Source organism: Mobula birostris, chromosome 22 (genome assembly GCF_030028105.1).
Source record: "Mobula birostris isolate sMobBir1 chromosome 22, sMobBir1.hap1, whole genome shotgun sequence".
NCBI classification, from domain to species: domain Eukaryota; kingdom Metazoa; phylum Chordata; class Chondrichthyes; order Myliobatiformes; family Myliobatidae; genus Mobula; species Mobula birostris.
This window is the reverse complement of record NC_092391.1, coordinates 465898-484047: the sequence shown is the minus strand read 5'-3', so window position 1 is coordinate 484047 and position 18150 is coordinate 465898. Positions and strand designations below refer to the sequence as shown.

At 42.3% G+C, this 18150-nt stretch overlaps 1 protein-coding gene across 1 annotated transcript in view; it reads left to right on the top strand.

The window, feature by feature from the left end:
• LOC140186083 (protein Niban 2-like) overlaps positions 1-13240 on the top strand; it is a 330169-nt gene extending 316929 nt beyond the window's left edge. Inside the window, exon 14 of the mRNA XM_072239948.1 lies at positions 10837-13240. Within this exon, the coding sequence (XP_072096049.1) occupies positions 10837-11579 (743 nt within the window). The 3' untranslated portion in view covers positions 11580-13240. The remainder of the gene's footprint in view (positions 1-10836) is intronic.
• Positions 13241-18150: the final 4910 nt, after the last annotated feature.

Genomic DNA, 18150 nt, shown 5'->3' with positions numbered 1-18150 from the left:
GCAGTCTTCAGGCAGCTGCGGCTGGATGCATTTAGCACAGATACAGTTCCCCAGGAGACTCTGGGTCTCCCAGGACTTCAACGTCCTGCATGAAGAACACACAATGGCCACGCAAGGCCTGACACTCCCATTCACACCACTTGCCTTCTCCCAACAATGGGCACTCAGCTTGTCCCCTCTATACATTTATTTATTCCTCTCTGCGCTGCTCTTGCTGACTTGCGAGGATCCTCCTCACTGTGTGCTACTCCCACCGCTGATTGAGCCACCGGACACCGAACACCCACAAGCTCTCCTTAATGCAGGGTACATTCTATCATATTATGATCACTAGCTCCTAACTGAACCTCCCCAATCAATTTCGGTTCATTGCACAACACCCAACCCAGAATAGCTGATCCCTTAGTGTGCTCAACTGCGAACTACTCTACAAAGCCATCTTGTAGGCATTCTACAAATTACCTTCTTGGGATCTAGCATCTCCCTGATTTTCCCTCCCAATCTATCTACATGTTGAAATCCCCCATGACTATCATAACATTGCCTTTTGGGCATACATTTTCTGTCTCCCATTACAATTTGTAGAATTCATTTTTGCTGCTGTTCAGAGAACTGTATACAACTCACACCTGGCTCTTTCTACCCTTGCCATTTCTTAGCTCTACCCACAATGATTCTACACCTTCTGATCCTTTGTCACCTCTTCCTAGTGATTTCATTTCATTTTTTTTTTTACCAACAGAGCCACCCCACCCTACACATAGGTATAGAGTGTTATGAACCTGATGATATTAGTGTAAATATATATTACAATTTACAATAATCAGGTGGGCTAAAAGCACCTGTTTCTGTGCTGTCCAAGTCTCTGATTCTGTAAGCCTGTTTGCATGAGCAAAGGGCCAGTGCATACGTTGCCTATAAAAAGTATTCACCCACCCCCCCCCCCCCGGAAGTTTTCATATTTTATTGTTTTACAACATTAAATCACAGTGGATTTAACTCACACAAAATGCTCGAGGAGCTCAGTAGACCAGGCAGCATCTAGGAAAAGAGTACAGTCTACGTTTCAGGCCAAAACCCTTCGGTAGGCCCGAAACATCGGCTGTACTCTTTTCCTAAATGCTGTCTGGTCTGCTGAGTTCCTCCAGCATTTTATGTATGTTGTTCAGATTTCCAGCATCTGCAGGTTTTCTCTTGTTTTTAAGTGGATTTAACTTGGCTTTTTTTTTGACACATCAACAGAAAAAGACTTTGGTGTCAAAGTGAAAACAGATCTCCACAAAGTGATCTAAATTAATTACAAATATAAAACACAAAATAATTGATTGCATAAGTATTCACCCCCTTTAATATGACACATCAAATTATTATTGGTGCAGCCAATTAGTTTTAGAAGTCATATAATAAATTACATCGAGATCACTAGTGTACAGTGAAGTGTTTCAATGATTGTAGTAAAAATACAGCTGTATCTAGAAGTATCCTGACAAAACTATATGAAGACAAAAGAACACTGCAAACAACTCCATGATAAGGTTAATGAAAAGCATAAGTCAGGAGATGCATACAAGAAAATTTCCAAGTCACAAAATCAGACATCCCACCCTGCAAAAACTCATTTCAGGAAGGTAGCACCATCAATTTGCAGGAGACTTCTGGGAGAGGTGGGATGTCTGCAATAGAGTAGCTCCTTAGCAGCTGGCCAGCTAGTTTAAATAATGTTAGCTATGCTAATGAACGAATGACACCTGTTAAACTCACCTCAACATGTCTTTTACAGTCTTAACCCACCATGGGCAATAGATAAGTCACTGTTGCAAACAGTGCAGCGAGCAACACTGTCATTATTTTGACCCCTATTAGGCAGGGGTAACTATAGTGTAGTCTGGGGTGACGTACGTTTTATATTTTTTTTGGAACACTCGACCATGGTGCGCTCTCGCTCGCGCTCGCGCTCTCTTTCTCTCTCGTGGTCGCTCGTGCGCTCTCAAGCATTCTCGCTTGCTTTCTCGCTCGCTTGCTCTCGCTCTCGCGTGCGCTCTCTCTCTCGTCGCTCTCGCGCTCTCTCTTGCTTTCTCTCGCTCGCTCTCAAAAAAATTGATTTCCGTGATATTGTATATAATTTGCGGGCATCAGGAGCCACTATTAATATGTGGGAGACTCCTGGAACTTCCGGGAGAGGTGGGATGTCTGCAAAATATCCCTTGGAGTACAGTTAAGTCAATCATCAAGAAATGGAAAGAATATGGCACAGCTATAAATCTGCCAAAAGCAGGCCGTCCTCAAAACCAGAATGACCGGGCAAGAAGGGGACCAATGAGGGAGGCCACCAAGAGACCTATGACAACTCTGGAGGAGTTCAACTACTGCACAGAGTCTTGTCATCTTCAGAAGTTTTCTAGTGACTCTGCCATAGTTGGATGCATCAGCAAGGGAGATGAGGCTGAGTACAGGGCTGTGGTAGGAAACTTTGTCACATGGTGTGAGCAGAATTATCTGCAGCTTAATGTGAAAAAGACTGAGGAGCTGGTGGTAGACCTGAGGAGAGCTAAGGTATCGGTGACCCCTGTTTCCATCCAGGGGGTCAGTGTGGACATGGTGGAGGATTACAAATACCTGGGGATACGAATTGACAATAAACTGGACTGGTCAAACAACACTGAGGCTGTCTACAAGAAGGGTCAGAGCCGTCTCTATTTCCTGAGGAGACTGAGGTCCTTTAACATCTGTCAGAGGATGCTGAGGATGTTCTACGAGTCTGTGGTGGCCAGTGCGATCATGTTTGCTGTTGTGTGCTGGGGCAGCAGGCTGAGGGTAGCAGACACCAACAGAATCGACAAACTCATTCGTAAGGCCAGTGATGTTGTTGGGATGGAACTGGACTCTCTGACGGTGGTGTCTGAAAAGAGGATGCTGTCCAAGTTGCATGCTATCTTGGACAAAGTCTCCCATCCACTACATAATGTACTGGTTGGGCACAGAAGTACATTCAGCCAGAGACTCATTCCACCGAGATGCAACACAGAGCGTCTTAGGAAGTCATTCCTGCCTGTGGCCATCAAACTTTACAACTCCTCCCTTGAAAGGTCAGATACCCTGAGCCAATAGGCTGGTCCTGGACTTATTTCCTGGCATAATTTACATATTATTTTTTAATTATTTATGGTTTTAATACTATTTAATTATTTATGGTGCAACTGTAACAAAAACCAATTTCCCCTGGGATCAATAAAATATGACTATGACTATTACAAGCTTCAATGGCTGAGATGGAGGAGACTGAGCTTACAACAACTGTTGTCCAGGCATTTCACCAGTTGCAGCTTTATGGGAGACTGGCAAAGAGAAAGCCACTGTTGAAAAAAAAAGCACATGAAATCTTGGCTAGAGTTTGCCAGCAGGCATGTAGGAACTCTGAAGTCATCTGGAAGAAGGTTCTATGGTCTGCTGAAACCAAAATTGAGCTTACTGGCCATCAGACTAAATGCTATGTTTGGCGTAGTCATCATAGCACGATAAGACATAGTAAGAGAATTAGGTCATTTGGCCCATTGAGTCTGCTCTGCCATTCAATCACGGCCGATCCACTTCTCCCCTCCTCAGCCCCACTCCCTGGCCTGCTCCCCATAATCTTAAATACTCTGTCCAGTCAAGAACCTATCAATCTCCACCTTAAATACACCCAATAACCTGGCCTCCTTAGCTGCCTGTGGTAACAAATTCCACAAATTCACCACCTTCTTGCTAAAGAAATTTCTCTGTATCTGTTTTAAATGGACATCCCTCTATCCTGAAGCTGTGCATTCTTGTCCTAGAGTCACCCACCATGGGAAACATTCTTTCCACATCTACTCTGTCAAGGCCTTTCAACATTCCAGAGGTTTCAATGAGATCACCCCCTCATGCTTCTAAATTCCAGCGAGTATAGGGCCAGAGCCATCAAACATTCCTCATATGATAAACCTTTCATTCCTGGAATCATCCTTGTCAACCTCCTCTGAAACCTCTGCAATGCCAGCCCAACTTTCTTCGATAAGGCACCCAAAATTGTTCACAGTACTCAAAGTGAGGTCTCACCAAGGTATTGTAAAGTCTCAGCATCATATCACCACTGTTATATTCTAGACTTCTTGAAATGAATGCTAACATTGCATTTGCCTTCCTCGGCACTGACTCAACCTGCATGTTAACCTTCAAGGTGTTCTGCACAAGGAAAAGTCCCTTTGCATCTTAGATTTTTGGATTTTCTCACCATTTAGAAAATAGTCTGCACGTTTAGTTCTTCTACCAAAGTGCATGACCATGTATTTTGACATTGTATTTAATTTGCCACTTTCTTGCCCATTTTACTAATCTGTCTAAGTCCTTCTGTAGCCTACCTGTTTCCTCATCACTATCTGCCCGTACACCAATCTTTGTATCATCTGCAAATTTTGCAACAAAGCAATCTATTTCATCATCTAAATCATTGATATACTAGATAAAAAGAAGCCGTCCCAACACAGACCTCTGCAGAACACCACTAGTCACTGACAACCAACCAGAAAAGGATCCTTTTATTCCCACTTGCTGCTTCCTACCAATCAGCCAATGCTCTAACCATGTTAGTAACTTTCCTGTAATATCATGGGCTCTTATCTTGGTAAGCAGCCTGATGTGTGGCACCTTGTCAAAGGCCTTCTGAAAATCCAAATATACAACATCCACTGCATCCCCTTTACCTACCCTACTTTTAATCTCCTCAAAGTATTCCAACAGGTTGTCAGAGAAGATTTTTCCCTTAAGAAATCTATGCTGACTTTGTCTTATCTTGTCCTGAGTCACCAAGTACTCTGATAATCTCGCCTTAATAATTGACTCCAACATTTTCCCAATCATTAAGTCCAGGCTAACTGGTCTATAATTTCCTTTCTGCTGTCTCCCTCCTTTCTTAAAGAGTGGAGTGAGATTTGTAATTTTCCAGTCCTTCGGAACCATGCCAGGGTCCAAGGATTCTTGAAAGATCATTACTAATGCCTCCACAATCTCTACTGTTACTTCTTTCAGAGATCTAGGGTGCAGTGCATCTGGTCCGGGTGACTTATGCAGCTTTAGGTCTTTCTTCTGTTAGAGCACATTCTCCCTTGTGGTAGTAACTGCACTCACTTTTCTTCCCTCACAGCCTTCAACACCTGACACACTGATAGTGTCTTCCGCAGTGAAGACTAATGCAAGATAGTCCTTTTGTTCATCTGTTATCTCCTTGTCCCCCATTATTATTTCTCCAGCCTCATTTTCTAGTAGTGCTATATCCACTGTCACCTCTCCTTTATTTTTTATATACCTGAAAAAGTTTTTTCTATCCACCTTGATATTTTGCTTTCATATTTCATCTTTTTCCTCCTAATGATTCTTTTAGTTGCTTTCTGTTGGTTTTTGGAAGTTTCCAATCCTCTATCTTCCTGCTATTTTTTGCTTTGTTGTATGCCCTCTCTTTTGCTTTTACATTAGCTTTGACTTCATTTGTCAGCCATGACAAATGGCTATTTTGCCATTTGAGTATTTATTTATTTTTTGGAATTCATCTATCCAGCACCTTCCTCATTTTTCCCAGGTACTCATCCCTGCCAGCATCTCCTTCCAATTTACTCTGGCCAACTCCTCTCTCATACCACTGTAATTTCCTTTACTCCACTGAAATACTGCTATGTCGGACTTTACTTTCTCCCTATTAAATTTCAAGTTGAACCCAATCACATTGCGATCACTGCCTTCTAAGGGTTCTTTTACTTTATGCTCCCTAATTGCCTCTGACTCATTATATAACACCAGCTGATATATAATGTATTGCTGATGCCCTAGTAGGCACAACAACAAACTGATTTAAAAAGCCATTACATAGGTATTCAACAAATTCACTCTTGGGACCCATTACCAACCTGATTTTCCCAGTCAACCTATGTTAAAAGCTCTCATGACTATCATAACGTTGCCCTTTTGACACATCTTTTCTATTTCCCATTATGATCTGTAGTCCACATCCCAATTTCTGTTTGGAGGCCTGTATATAACTGCCATCAGGGTCCTTTTACCCTCACAGCTTCTGAATTCAGCCCACATGGATTCAACGTCTTCCGGATCTACATTACATCTTTCTACTGATTTGATGCCATTCTTTACCAACAGAGTCACACCACTTCCTCTGCCTGTCTTCTTATCCCTCCAGTACAATGTGTAATCTTAGACTTCCAGCTCCCAACTACAACCATCCTTTAGCCATGATTCAGTGATGCCCACAACATCGTACCTGGCAATCGGTAACAGTGCAACAAGATCATCCACCTTATTTCTTATACTCCGTGCATTGAGATATAACACTTTGAGTACTGTATTTACTACCCTTTTTGATTCTACATCCCTAATGCACTGGTACTCACCCTGCTGGCTACAATTTTGTCCTATCATCTGCCTGCCCTTCCTGACAGTCTGACTGCACACTATTTTTGCTTTATTACCATCCATTCTATCCTGAATGACTTCACTCCAGTTCCCATCCCCCTGCCAAATCATCCCCAGCAGCTCTAACAAAACTGCCTGTGAAAATATTGCTCGCCCCCCCCCCCCCAACCCTCATGTTCAGGTCATATCTCCTCCAGAAGAGATCCCAATGATCCAAGAACCTGAAGCCCTGCCCCCTGCACCAGCTTCTTAGTCATGTATTTATCTGCCAAATCATCCTGTTTCTAAAATTACTGGCGTGTGGCACAAGTAGCAATTCAGAACTTACCACCCAGGAGGTCCTGCTTCTCAGCGTTCTGCCTAGCTCTCTAAATTTTCTGTTCAGGACCTCTTTGCTTTTCCTTCCTATGTCATTGGTACCGATATGTACCAAGGCATCTGGCTGCTCTCCCTCCCCCTCCAAAATGCTGTGGTCACGATCCGAGACGTCCCTGACCCTGGTACCTGGGAGGCAACATCCCATCCAGGTGTCTCATTCACGTCCATAGAATCTCATGTCTGTTCCTCTGATTATTGAGTCCCCTATCACTATCACTCCCCTCTTCTCCTTCTTTCCCTTCTGCACTATGGACCCATGTTCAATGCCAGTAACCTGGTCTTTGTGGCATTCCCCTAGGGTGTCAACCCCACTTAGTATTGAGGGGAATGGCCACAGCGGTGCTCTGCACTAACTGCCTATTCACCTTCCCATTCCTTCTCCTGATAGTTGCCCAGCTAACTGCCTCCTGCAACTTGGGGGTGACTACTTCCCTGGAGCTCTGATCAATGCTCTCCTGTACAAACCGAGCTAACTGCCTCCTGCAACTTGGGGGTGACTACTTCCCTGGAACTCTGATCAATGCTCTCCTGTACAAACCGAGGGTCATCCAGTTGCTGCTCCAGATCCCTAACACAGTTTTCAAGGAGCTGCAGCTGGATGCATTTCATGCAGATGTAGTTCCCTGGAAGGCTCTGGATCTACCAGGACTCCAACATCTGGCATGAATAACACACAACGGCCATTTAAACTACACTAAGTACCCCTAACACAGTAAGAAAAAAGGGAAACTTAACAGAAACTTACCTGGAAAACTTACCCTGAGCAAAAACCTCTTCCGAGGTGAAGCCTCCTTAGAGCTAAAGCCTAACACTCCCATCTCACCTGTGGCCTACTTCCAACAATGGCCGCTCTGCTTCTCCTTTCTGTACTTTTATTTATTCCTCTCTGCGCTGCTCCCACTGCTGATTGGGCCATCGGATTGACACCAAATGCCCGCGAAGCTCCCCTTTTAAACGAACACCTCCGACCTGCGAGAAGCCTCCTTGCTGTGTGCTGCCGGGATGACACATATGCCCATGGTGCTCTCCTTTTAAACGAGCGCTGCCGGCCTGCGAGAAACCTCTCTGTTGTGCACTGCTCCTGCTGCTGATCGTGCTGCCAGAATGCATCAAGCCCTCGAAGGCTCGTGAAGGGAGAAGGTAAAGTGAATGCAGCAAGATGCAGGGAAAACCTGATGCAGGCTGGAAGAGAACTGCAACTTAGGAGAACGATTGTTTTCCAACAAGACAATGACCCCCAAGCATAAAGCCAAAGCTACATAGGAATAGCTTAAAAACAACAAAGTTAATGTCCTGGAGTGGCCAAGTTAGAGTCCAGACCTCAATCCAATTGGGAATCTGTGGCTGGACTTGAAAAGGGCTGTTCATTCATGATCCCCATGCAGTCTAACACAGCTTGAGCACTTTTGTAAAGATGAATGGGGAGAAATTGCAGTGTCCAGATAGAGACCTATCCACACAGACTCAAGGCTGTAATTGCTGCCAAAGGTGTATCTCCTAAATACTGACTTGAAGGGGCTGGTTAATTATGCAATCAATTATTCTGAATTTAATAATTATGACAAATTCAGACCAATTTGTAGAAATTTGTTTTCACTTTGATACGAAAGAGTCTTTTCTGTTAATCAGTGTCAAAAAAAAAACTGTGCTCCAACGGGTATTCAGTGACTTGGAAATCTGCTTGTATCCATCTCCTGACTTGTGCTTTTCAATAACCTTTTTGCAAAGTTACTTGGAGTGTTCTTTTGTCTTCATGCTGTAGTTTTTGCCAGTGGGACCTTCCAGATACAGGTGTATTTTTACTAAAAAGTCAATTGAAGCACTTTGACTGCACTCAGGTCTCCAAAGATAGATCTCCATATAACTACGCAAACACGAGGAAAGCTGCAGATGCTGGAATTTCAAGCAACACACATAAAAGTTGCTGGTGAACGCAGCAGGCCAGGCAGCATCTCTAGGAAGAGATACAGTCAATGTTTTGGGCCGAGACCCTTCGTCAGGACAGGTCTCGGCCCAAAACGTTGACTGTACCTCTTCCTAGAGATGCTGCCTGGCCTGCTGCGTTCACCAGCAACTTTTATATTATCTCCATATAACTAATTACGTGACTTCTAAGACCAATTAGCTGCACCAGTGATGATTTGGTGTGTTGTATTATTTTATGTTTTATATTTGTAATTAGATCACTATGTAGAAATCTATTTTCACTTTGGCATGATGATCTTTTTCTGTTGTCCAGTGTGAAAAAGCCAAATTAAATCCACTATGATTCAATATTGTAAAAGAATAAAACATGAAAACTTCCGAGGGGGGTGAATACTTTTTATAGGCACTGTTTCTTCTTATAATATGAATTTTTCCCTTTGTAGTTTTCATAGTCACATTCATACTTTATTGATCCCAGGGGGAAATTGGTTTTCATTACAGTTGCACCATAAATAATAAATAGTCATAGAACCATAAATAGTTAAATAGTAATATGTAAATTATGCCAGTAAATTATGAAATAAGTCCAGGACCAGCCTATTGGTTCAGGGTGTCTGACCCTCCAAGGGAGGAGTTGTAAAGTTTGATGGCCACAGACAGGAATGACTTCCTATGACGCTCTGTGAGGAATGAGTCTCTGGTTGAATGTACTCCTGTGCCCACCCAGTACATTATGTAGTGGATAGGAGACATTGACCAAGATGGCATGCAACTTAGACAGCATCCTCTTTTCAGACACCACCGTCAGAGAGTCCAGTTCCATCCCCACAACATCACTAGCCTTACAAATAAGTTTGTTGATTCTGTTGGTGTCTGCTACCCTCAGCCTGCTGCCCCAGCACACAACAGCAAACATGATAGCACTGGCCACCACAGACTCGTAGAACATCCTCAGCATCGTCCGGCAGATGTTAAAGGACCTCAGTCTCCTCAGGAAATAGAGACGGCTCTGACCCTTCTTGTAGACAGCCTCAGTGTTCTTTGACCAGTCCAGTTTATTGTCAATTTGTATCCCCAGGTATTTGTAATCCTCCACCATGTCCACACTGACCCCCTGGATGGAAACAGGGGTCACCGGTACCTTAAGGAAGAGGTGCAGTCGACGTTTCAGGCTGAGACCCTTCGTCAGCCGGCCTGAAACGTTGACTGCACCTCTTCCGAGAGATGCTGCCTGGCCTGCTGCGTTCACCAGCAACTTTTATGTGTGTTGCTTGAATTTCCAGCATCTGCAGAATTCCTGTTGTCACCGGTACCTTAGCCCTCCTCAGGTCTACCACCAGCTGTTTAGCCTTTTTCACATTAAGCTGCAGATAATTCTGCTCACACCATGTGACAAAGTTTCCTACAGTAGCCCTGTACTCAGCCTCGTCTCCCTTGCTGATGCATCCAACTATGGCAGAGTCATCCGAAAACTTCTGAAGATGACGAGACTCTGTGCAGTAGTTGAAGTCCGAGGTGTACATGGTGAAGAGAAAGGGAGACAAGACAGTCCCCTGTGGAGCCCCAGTGCTGCTGATCTCTCTGTCGGACACACAGTGCTGCAAGCACACGTACTGTGGTCTGCCAGTCAGGTAATCAAGAATCCATGACACCAGGAAAGCACCCACCTTCATCGCTGTCAGCTTCTCCCCCAGCAGAGCAGGGCGGATGGTGTTGAACGCACTGCAGAAGTCAAAAAACATGACCCTCACAGTGCTCGCTGGCTTGTCCAGGTGGGCGTAGACATGGTTCAGCAGGTCGACGATGGCATCCTCAACTCCTAGTCGGGGTGGTAGGCGAACTGGAGGGGATCTAAATGTGATCTGACCATAGGCCGGAGCAGCTCCAGAACAAGTCTGTCCAGGGTCTTCATGATTTTTGTATCCAGTGTAATCTCCAGCCTTTAGAAGATGATAATTTATACAGCATTTACTGCAGTAGAAATCTTGAACTGAAATTCCTTTTACAAATATAAGTCTTACATTGGTTTTACGGAGCTTTTGATTATAATGATGGCAATGTAATAATTTGTTTTGTTTTAAACAAACCTCCTAGCTGTGAAGGAAGCAGCTGTCCAAAGAAAGCACAACCTCTTCAGAGACAGCATTGTAATGTCTGGCAGTGACCCCAACCTGCTGCTTCTCGGAGAAGGGCAGAACATCAACTGGAACAGTGAGATGGCCAATCAAGAAAGCAGCAATATGGAAAAGGCATTTGAGAAACGGAAACGAATGAAGCAGGTAGTCTCCATGATTCAGGATGATGGCATTTCACGTCCTGATGAAGTTGAAGTTATAACAAATGTCAAACAAGCAGACGAGACACAGCACGATGAAACCAGTGGCTCTTCAGAATTTTGCAGTCCAGTCAAATCACCTGACAGTGTCAAAGAGATTCGCAACCTATTAACCATAGGCAAAATAGAAACAACTGAAGCAGATATTGGAGTAGACAGCTCCTTGACCAATGGAACTGTTTTTACGGATGAAATGGTGCCCGAGAGGAATCCTGAAGAAATTGAGAACAAGATCCTCAAAAAACAAGTCCAAGAATCAGGAGAGTCTTCCACTGACTGCGACATCAGATCTTCTCCTACTGAGCAGACAGAAAATGGTATCAGCTCATCAGAAATCACCTTGCATGAATTGAATGATAAGTCACACCAAGAAAAAGTGACTGCCAACCAACAAGATGATTCTAGTGACAAAGAAACGGGAGAGGAAGTTACTTCAAAGAATAATGATACGGCAAGAGATTCTCATGATATACAGAGTCAGGCAGAAAAATCAGAATCCTAATTGCAGAAAAAAGCAACATTTCACTGCAGTCAGTACCATAATGATTATTTAAACAGTTGTTTGGCTTTCAACCAAGAATGCATTCGAATACATCAGTAATAACACGGGATACTGACGGTACACATACTTTCAGTAGAAATGTGACCAGTGTTTGATAGTGAGTTCAGGAATTTGGAGGTTATTCTGAATGTCAATCATGTGTATTCTGTTTGAAGGTTTTGCAACACATGTTATCAAAGTGTCCTTATTGTAATTTTACTTTATTATCTTGTGGCACTTCAAATATTTTAATGAACCCATTTAGCTATGGTTTATTTCTAAGTGTTCATCTTTTACCATTGTAATTTTTTTCATCAAAAATCATAGTCAGTTGTCAGGCTCATACAATCAGAATTCCACATAAGTCCTTAGTTGCCAATTATTCACTCTACTATGGTATTCAAAAATGGATTCTCTTGATTCACTGAAGAAAGATTTAATTATCACTTAGTGGTAAGGTATTCTTTTATACAATAAAAATATTGCTCGTGGTTGTCAACATTATTGGGAATTATCACATTTTATGAAATTTTACACTTTTATATCAATATCTGACAGAAGTATAATGATCTACTTACAGAAGGTACTTGAAACCAAAGCACACCCTCTGGAATGAGGTTACTTGCAGTAAGTAACTACAATTGTTATGTAATCAATAATGTTCCATTGTTTCTGAATCGTGTCATAAAATCCTACAAAAATTGTCCAATAATTAACTATATTGAGATGGCCATTAAATTCCATCTTTCAAAATTGGAAGCTTTTATTCTATCTAAATTACCAATGTTATTACTATGATAATAAATAAAGTAGTGAAGGGCAAATAAACTTTTAATTGAATTGCAAATGATCACAGAAAACCATAGCAAATGTTGAATAGAATCTCTGGTTAAATCTTTCTGAAATTTAAAAACACATTATAAATTGTGCTGCTTACCTATTAATTTTTCAGGAGAGACAACTGGGGTATATGTTCATTTTCACCTATATCTGTATGGTAACCAAAACAACAAATATATTATAAGCATGCAAATCTAGCCAGTGAAATGTTAATAACAGATATTGCTGGATAGGGGCGATAGGGGCTCAATTTATTGAACCTAATGCATTTTACCAGTTGTGTGCCTTGATTTTTAGTGCAAATATTACATGACCTACCTGCTGCCAGGCTTATTAGAAAATTACTTTTATTTAAGAAAATTTTATTTCATATTATTTAGCTTGATCAGTTATTTAACTATAAAACATTGGCAGTTTGCTTGGGAATAGTAGTTAATGTTTCTTGGCAAAGTCTTTTGAATGGAACTAAGGGGACTTTCCATTGTATCCTAATCCATGTTCAACAGCTTATGCTGACCGAATAAGGAGAATGAATTTAAGATGAATAATTGTTTAATTTAATTTTATTTTATCTGTATGCAGTGATATTTAAACAATCTCACATAGAGGCAGTTTCTTATTTAACACCTCACTTTGCTCTTTTATTATTGAGGGGTTTCAGCTTGAGGGGTTTTAAAAATACTACCAATAATTATGGTATCTGTTTATTCATTCCCATAGATGCTCTAAGTACATTAAATCACTTTTTACAAAGTATGGATTTAATAAAGTTTTCATCAGGATCAACATGTTGTTTTGTGCATGTGTTTAAACATCATTTTGTTTGCCTGCATTGCTTGGGTGCAAAATTATGTTAAAAGCCTTTTTACATTAGCAAATGGAGAAGGTTCAAGAGCTGGAATCTATGCAGGACTTGGAATTTGTACCTTATCAGTGAGATCTGGACAGAACCTGCATGAAATGAGATCTTAGAATCTACCAATGAGGTACTGGAAGACTGGAGGATGGCAAATCGTGCATCTTTATTTAAGTAGAATTGCAGGACTAGGCAGAGAACTGCAGGTCAGAGAGCCTAATTTCTGTGGTAGGAAAGTTACTGGAAGGATTCTGAAGGACAGGATCTATCAGCGTTTGGTAGGCAGGGACTGATAAGGGATAGTTGGCATGGCTTTGTCATTGAAATCGTGCCTCACAAAAAAAATTGAGAAGGACCAGACAGTAAGCAATGTCTGCAAGGACTTTAGCAGGACCTTTGACAAGCTCGCACATAGTAGGTTTTCCCTAGAGGGTTAGATTGCATCCCAGGACATGTTAGCCAATGGAATACAAACCCAAAATGAGCTATGTGGATAAAACAGGGTGGTAGTAGAGGGTAGTTATTCAGATTGGAGGCCTCTGGTCACTGGTGTGCCACACGGATTGGTGCTGTGTCCTCTTATTTGTCATCTGTACTAACAATTTGAATGATGTTACTGTTGGTAAATTTGCAGAGAACACCAAAATTGGTGGTGTAATGGACAGTGAAAGTGGTTGTCTAAAATTTCAATAAAATCTAGATGAATTGTAAATGCAATTGTAATTTAGGACAAATGCAAAGTTAAACTAGGGAAGAACTGCAAAGTAGTTGACAGAGTCCTGGAGAGTGTCATAGAACAGTGACCTGGGGTGACAGGAACATAATTACCTGAAATTGGTGTGGAGAACCTGGGACAACTTTCCCTGGAACATTGGAGGCTGAGGGATGACCTTAGATAGATTTTTAAAATCATGAAGGGCAGACATGATGTGGATGGTCACTGTTGTTTTCCAAGGGTAAGGGGATCTAAAACTAGAGGACAAGAATTAAAGAGAGGGGCAAGATTTAAAAGGGTCCTGAGGAGCTAGTTTTTCCACAGAGTGTGGTGGGTATACGGAATGAATTGCCAGAGAAAGCTAAAGGGGCAGTTACAATTACAATGTTTAAAATGAAACCATTTAGACAGGTACATATTTTGAAAAGGTGTTGAGATACGTGGGCCAAATTCAGGCAAAAGGCCCCAACTTGAATAGACATCTTAGTCAACATAGACAAGTTGGGTCAAAGGGCCTGTTTCCATGTTGTATAACTCCATGCATGTAACTTCTTGGTTAACTTTCACTTAATCTATGTACCTACAGTACTGTGCAAAAGTCTTAGGCACATGTATATAGCTCTGATGTCTAAGACTTTTACACAATACTGTAATTGTCAATGTGGAATGGAGAGCAAGCTAGTAAATCTGACAAGAGCAAAGGATGTTGCGAATGATGAGGGTGGAGTGCTGCAGGAGGGGTGTGGGACAGGTGGCAGGAGTGTCAGGGGAGTTGGTGTGGGTGCAGACATACCCAGCTCTGAGACACTAAGCAAGGTCATTTGATTCCAAACAATTGGTTTATTGAACATTACAGAATCTCCTAGGTGCTTCCCACTGCTTTCCCTTTCCTTTTCCCAACCATGTTTCCCCTCTCCCTAACCCCTTCCCACTCTCAGTCCCTAGTGGAGACCCACATCAAAATAAGGTTTATCAACAGTCACATATGGCAAGATGATTTTTTGCAGCAGCAGTACAGTGCAATACATGAAATTACTACAGAACAGTGCAAAAGTCGTATGCATCCTAACTATATATATGCTTAAGGCTTTTGCACAGCACTGAACATTTGCAGGTTCTTTGTTACCAGCTAATGTGGATGTCAGCTGACACCTATTGTCCATTCCTGATACCCGTAAACTGAGGGACCCAAGAAGAACCAGGCATATTGCAATAATCCACTAATTTAATGGTCACTGTAACAAAAACTAGGTCTCTTCTTCCACAATCCAGATTTATTTAATTAAATTCTCCATATATCATGGGTTTCATCTTATTTCTCTGGATCACTGTCCTACTGCACTCATCCAGTCACTGATCATACACATCTACACCATGGCTGCAGTGTTACACTATCTTCAAAATGGACTTTAGTGCCAGTACCATCGATTAGGACAAGATTAATAAGGGACCACAAATGGACACAATATTCAAAATGAAATCTAACCAGTGGTTTGTATAATTACAATACGACTCTTCTACTCATTACCTTGACCTAAGACGACTAACATACCAACTGCCTCTTTCATGTCATCATCCATCTGCGTTGCCACTTTCAGAGAGCTATGGATTTTTTTGGTTTTACGCTTGTGACAGTGCCTAAGCACAACTCCAACACCATATTTAAGTTTACTGATGACACCACTGTCGTAGGCCAAATCAAAGGTGGTGACGAATCAGCACATAGGAGGGAGATTGAAAATCAGGCTGAATGGTGCCACAACAGTTCTTTCTTAATGTCAGCAAGTCAAGGAACTGAATTCAGGAGGAGGAAACCAGAGGTCCATGAGCAAGTCCTCATTGAGGGATCAGAGATAGAGAGGGTCAGCAACTTTTAAATTCCTCAGTGTTATCATTTCAGAGAACCTGTCCTGGATCTAGTACATAAATGCAATTATGAAGAAAGCATGACAATGCCTTGCTTGATGGTTGTAGTTGGGAGCTGAATGTCCAATGCTACACATTATATCGGAGGGATAGGAAAGGAGGCAGAGGGGGTGGTGTGGCTCTACTGGTAAAGAATGGCATCAAATCAGTAGAAAGATATGACATAGGATCGGAAGATGTTGAATCCTTGTGGGCTGAGTTAAGAAACTGCAAGGGCAAAAGGACATTGATGGCAGTTGTATAGAGGCCTCCCAAAAGTGGTTGGGAGGTGGATCACAGGTTACAACAGGAAATAGAAAAGGCGAGTCAAAAGGGCAATGTTATGGTAGTCATGGGAGATTTTAACATGCAGATCGATTGGGAAAATCAGGTTGGTAATGGATCTCAAGAGAGTGAATTTGTTGAAAGCCTAAGAGATAGCTTTTTAGAGCAGTTTGTCATTGAGCCTACTAGGGGATCAACTATACTGGATTGGGTGTTATGTAATGAACTAGAGGCATTTAAGGAGCTGAAGGTAAAGGAACCCTTAGGAACCAGTGATCACGATATGCTTGAGTTCAACTTGAAATTTGATAGGGTGAAAGTAAAGTCTAATGTAGCAGTAGTTCAGTGGAGTAAGGGAAATTACAGTTGTATGAGAAAAGAGCTGGACAAAGTAAATTGGAAGGAGCTGCTGGCAGGGATGTCAGCAGAGCAACAATGGTGTACGATTCTGGGAAAAATCAGGAAGGTGCAGGACGTGTATTTCAAAAATGAAGAAATACTCAAATGGTAAAATAGTACAACAGTGGCTGACAAGGGAAGTCAAAACTATTGTAAAAGCAAAAGAAAGGGCATACAGCAAAGCAAAAATTAGTGGGAAGACAGAGGATTGGGAAGTTTTAAAAAAACTAAAAGGTCATTAGAAGGGAAAAGATGAAATACAAGACCAGAAGGCAGAGGAGCAGAAGTCAGCCATTTGGCCCATTGAGTCTGCTCCGCCATTCTGAGCTGATCCAATCTCCCATTTAGTCCCACTCCCCCACCTTCTCACCATAACCTTTGATGCCCTGGCTACTCAGATACCTATCAATCTCTGCCTTAAATACACCCAATGACTTGGCCTCCACTGCCGCCCATGGCAACAAATTCCATAGATTCACCACCCTCTGGCTGAAAAAATGTCTTCGCATCTGTGTTCTGAATGGGCACCCTTCAATCCTTAAGTCATGTCCTCTCGTACTAGACTCCCCCACCATGGGAAACAACTTTGCCACATCCTCTCTGTCCATGCCTTTCAACATTCGAAATGTTCCTATGAGGTCCCCCCTCATTCTTCTAAACTCCAAGGAGTACAGTCCAAGAGCGGTCAAACGTTCCTCATATGTTAACCCTCTCATTCCCAGAATCATTCTTGTGAATCTTCTCTGTACCCTCTCCAACGTCAGCACATCCTTTCTTAAATAAGGAGACCAAAACTGCACACAGTACTCCAAGTGAGGTCTCACCAGCGCCTTATAGAGCCTCAACATCACATCCCTGCTCCTATATTCTATTCCTCGAGAAATGATTGCCAACATTGCATTCGCCTTCTTCACTACCGACTCAACCTGGAGGTTAACCTTAAGGGTATCCTGCACGAGGACTCCCAAGTCCCGATGTGTCTCAGAACTTTGAATTCTCTCCCCATTTAAATAATAGTCTCCCCGTTCATTTCTTCTGCCAAAGTGCATAACCATACACTTTCCAACATTGTATTTCATTTGCCACTTCTTTGCCCGTTCTTCCAATCTATCCAAGTCTCTCTGCAAGGTCTCTGTTTCCTCAGCACTACCGGCCACTCCACCTATCTTTGTATCATCAGCAAACTTACCCACAAAGCCATCTATTCCATAATCCAAATCGTTGATGTACAAAGTAAAAAGAAGCGGCCCAACACGGACCCCTGTGGAACACCACTGGTAACCGACAGCCAACCAGAAAAGGATCCCTTTATTCCCATTCTCTGTTTCCTGCCAATCAGCCAACGCTCTATCCACGTATGTAACTTTCCCGTAATTCCATGGGCTCTTATCTTGTTAAGTAGCCTCATGTGTGGCATCTTGTCAAAGGCCTTCTGAGAATCCAAATATACAACATCCACTGCATCTCCCTTGTCTAGCCTACTTGTAATTTCCTCAAAAAATTGCAATAGGTTTGTCAGGCAGGATTTTCCT